General features: G+C 59.8%; 2 protein-coding genes across 2 annotated transcripts in view; one reads left to right on the top strand and one right to left on the bottom strand.

The window, feature by feature from the left end:
* The window catches only part of ACA1_100780 (uncharacterized protein), a gene marked incomplete at both ends in the record, with an annotated part of 1,735 nt that extends 449 nt beyond the window's left edge, over positions 1-1,286 (top strand). Inside the window, 4 exons of the mRNA XM_004334022.1 lie at positions 21-226; positions 363-545; positions 619-1,002; positions 1,109-1,286. Of these exons, the coding sequence (XP_004334070.1) occupies positions 21-226; positions 363-545; positions 619-1,002; positions 1,109-1,286 (951 nt within the window). The remainder of the gene's footprint in view (positions 1-20; positions 227-362; positions 546-618; positions 1,003-1,108) is intronic.
* Positions 1,249-2,066, bottom strand: ACA1_100770 (uncharacterized protein; the record flags this gene model as incomplete). The annotated part of the gene is made up of 3 exons (XM_004334021.1): positions 1,249-1,557; positions 1,662-1,833; positions 1,909-2,066. 3 exons carry the CDS (start codon positions 2,064-2,066, stop codon positions 1,249-1,251), a joined length of 639 nt encoding a protein of 212 aa, XP_004334069.1.
* Positions 2,067-2,108: the final 42 nt, after the last annotated feature.

Here is a 2,108-nt window from a genome sequence, read left to right as displayed (position 1 = left end):
GCTCCGCTCTGGCGCCCCTCATGGTGTGTCGCGTGCGAGTGTTGTGCGTGCACAGGGCTGACGAGCATGGTATGACCGTGACTACAGGTGGGCACTATTCCGCTGGGGACGGGCAACGACTTGGCGCGACAGTTCGGTTGGGTGGCTCCGTCTATCCCAATCGCAAGAAGGTGCTCAAGCTCGTCTACAAGTTCGCCACCTCGGCCTGCCTCACTCCGCTCGACATGTATGTCACCGCTTCTCTCCCTCTTCTTCTATACCACATCCACCTCTCGCTCGCCAGCTGGCCGAAGGTGGTGTTGATGATGGTGAGGTGTGTGCCCGCTAATCCTCTCTATCGCTGACGCGGATGCGTACGTAAGTTGGATGGTGAAGATCACGCCCAAGGACCCGGAGACACTGGAGCCCTTGGAGAACGAATCCACGTCGCAGATCATGTTCAATTACTTCAACGCCGGGTTCGAGGCCGGCGTATCGTACCGCTTCGACCGCTTCAGGAAGAGACACCAAAAGCTCTTCAAGGCCCGCAAGGTGAACCAGATTGGGTACGTCCCTTTGTATCGAGTCTAGTCGCGCCGTCTTGGCCCAGTCGCTGATATGCTTGTGCGCCGTTCGCAGTTATGGCCTCAGTGCCCTGTCCTCGACCATGCGTGGAGGCAACCAGTCACTCAACAACCTGGGTGGAGATGTACGTCAACGGCAGCAAGCTCGAAACGCCCGAAGACCTCAAGACGCTCGTGGTGCTCAACTTCAAGAACTATCAAGCGGGTCTCGATATCTGGGGCAAGCCGAAGAGGGCCGGCGTCTCGGCGGAGCCCGTTTTTTGACGACCAGATCGCTGAGGTGGTGGGCCTCGGCGGCGTCCGACACGAGCTCAAGGTCCGATCGCACATCCGCAAGGGCTACCATCTGGCCCAGGGGTCGAGCATCAAGATCAACGTCTTCACCGACATCCCCATCAACTACGACGGCGAGCCCTTCATCCAGCGCGGCCCCTGTGAGGTACCCTCTCTCTCTCTCTCTCTCTCTCACACACACACACACACACAACGCACACGCACACGCAGTCTTTTCGTGAGCTCACGTGATTCCTTTGGTTGTTTGTCAGATTCACTTGGAGCCGTGGTGCCTGGCCTACATCCTCACCAACCCCAAGGTGGACCTCGATGTCAACATCTCCTCGGCGAGCGTGCCCACCCGCACGCCCGGCGCCCACCGCGAGTCGAGCGCCTCCGCTGCCGAGGAGGTCTACAGATAAACACGTGGTACCACCCAAGTGTAAATAGAAGGAAGATAGCGATGTAAATACAGGAAGACCTCCTCTTCCATTACTAGTCGCCCAGGCTGTTTGTTGGCTTCTTGCTGCTCTTCCGCAGGCTTGTCTCCTTGCTCTTCTCCTTCTTGGCCTTCTCCTTCTCCTCCTTCCTCTTCTGCTTGGCCTTCTCCTTCTCCTTGCTGCTCGACAGGGCCGCCTTGTGCTCCTTCTTCGCCTTCTTCTCCTTTTCCTTCTTCTTTTCCTTCTTCTTCTCCTTGCTGCTCGACAGGGCCGCCACCTCCCTGCTACCGGATGGGGAGGAGGTGGCGGACGGCGGTTTCGCGGGATGGACTGACGAGCGAGGGGAGAGGACGGGCAGCAGGTCGACGGGCGCGGGGGTGAGCACGTCGTAGACGTTGTCCCGCTCGCCCTCCCGGAACTCGACCAGCAGCTGGCGGTACTTGGACCCCGTCAGCGGCGCGAGGAGGCCCAGGGTGGCCTGGTAGGTCTTGACCAGCTTCTTCAGCGTGGGGAACACCTGGTCCTCCTTCAGCCAGTAGCCCCGCCCGGGCGAATGACTGCACACGACACACACGACCAACGACACACACGACACACACGACCAACGACACGACACGCAAACCTGTGAGCACCGACCCACAGGAAGATGGGGCGACGGGGTGGACCTGATGCGGAAGCTCTGGATGTTGTCTTTGGAGGCGAGAGTGGTGATGGTGAAGAAGCCCGGTTGCAGGCCGCTGAAGCGGATGACGTGCGAACCGACGGCCTTGCCCGCCAGCAAGATGCCCATCTGCTCCGACGACGCGTCGCCATAGAAGCCCCTGAAAGCGAA

This window comes from Acanthamoeba castellanii, assembly GCF_000313135.1.
Source record: "Acanthamoeba castellanii str. Neff unplaced genomic scaffold scf7180000084649, whole genome shotgun sequence".
NCBI lineage: Eukaryota > Discosea > Longamoebia > Acanthamoebidae > Acanthamoeba > Acanthamoeba castellanii.
The sequence above is the reverse complement of the archived record's forward strand: the minus strand, read 5'-3'. Positions and strand labels throughout refer to the sequence as shown.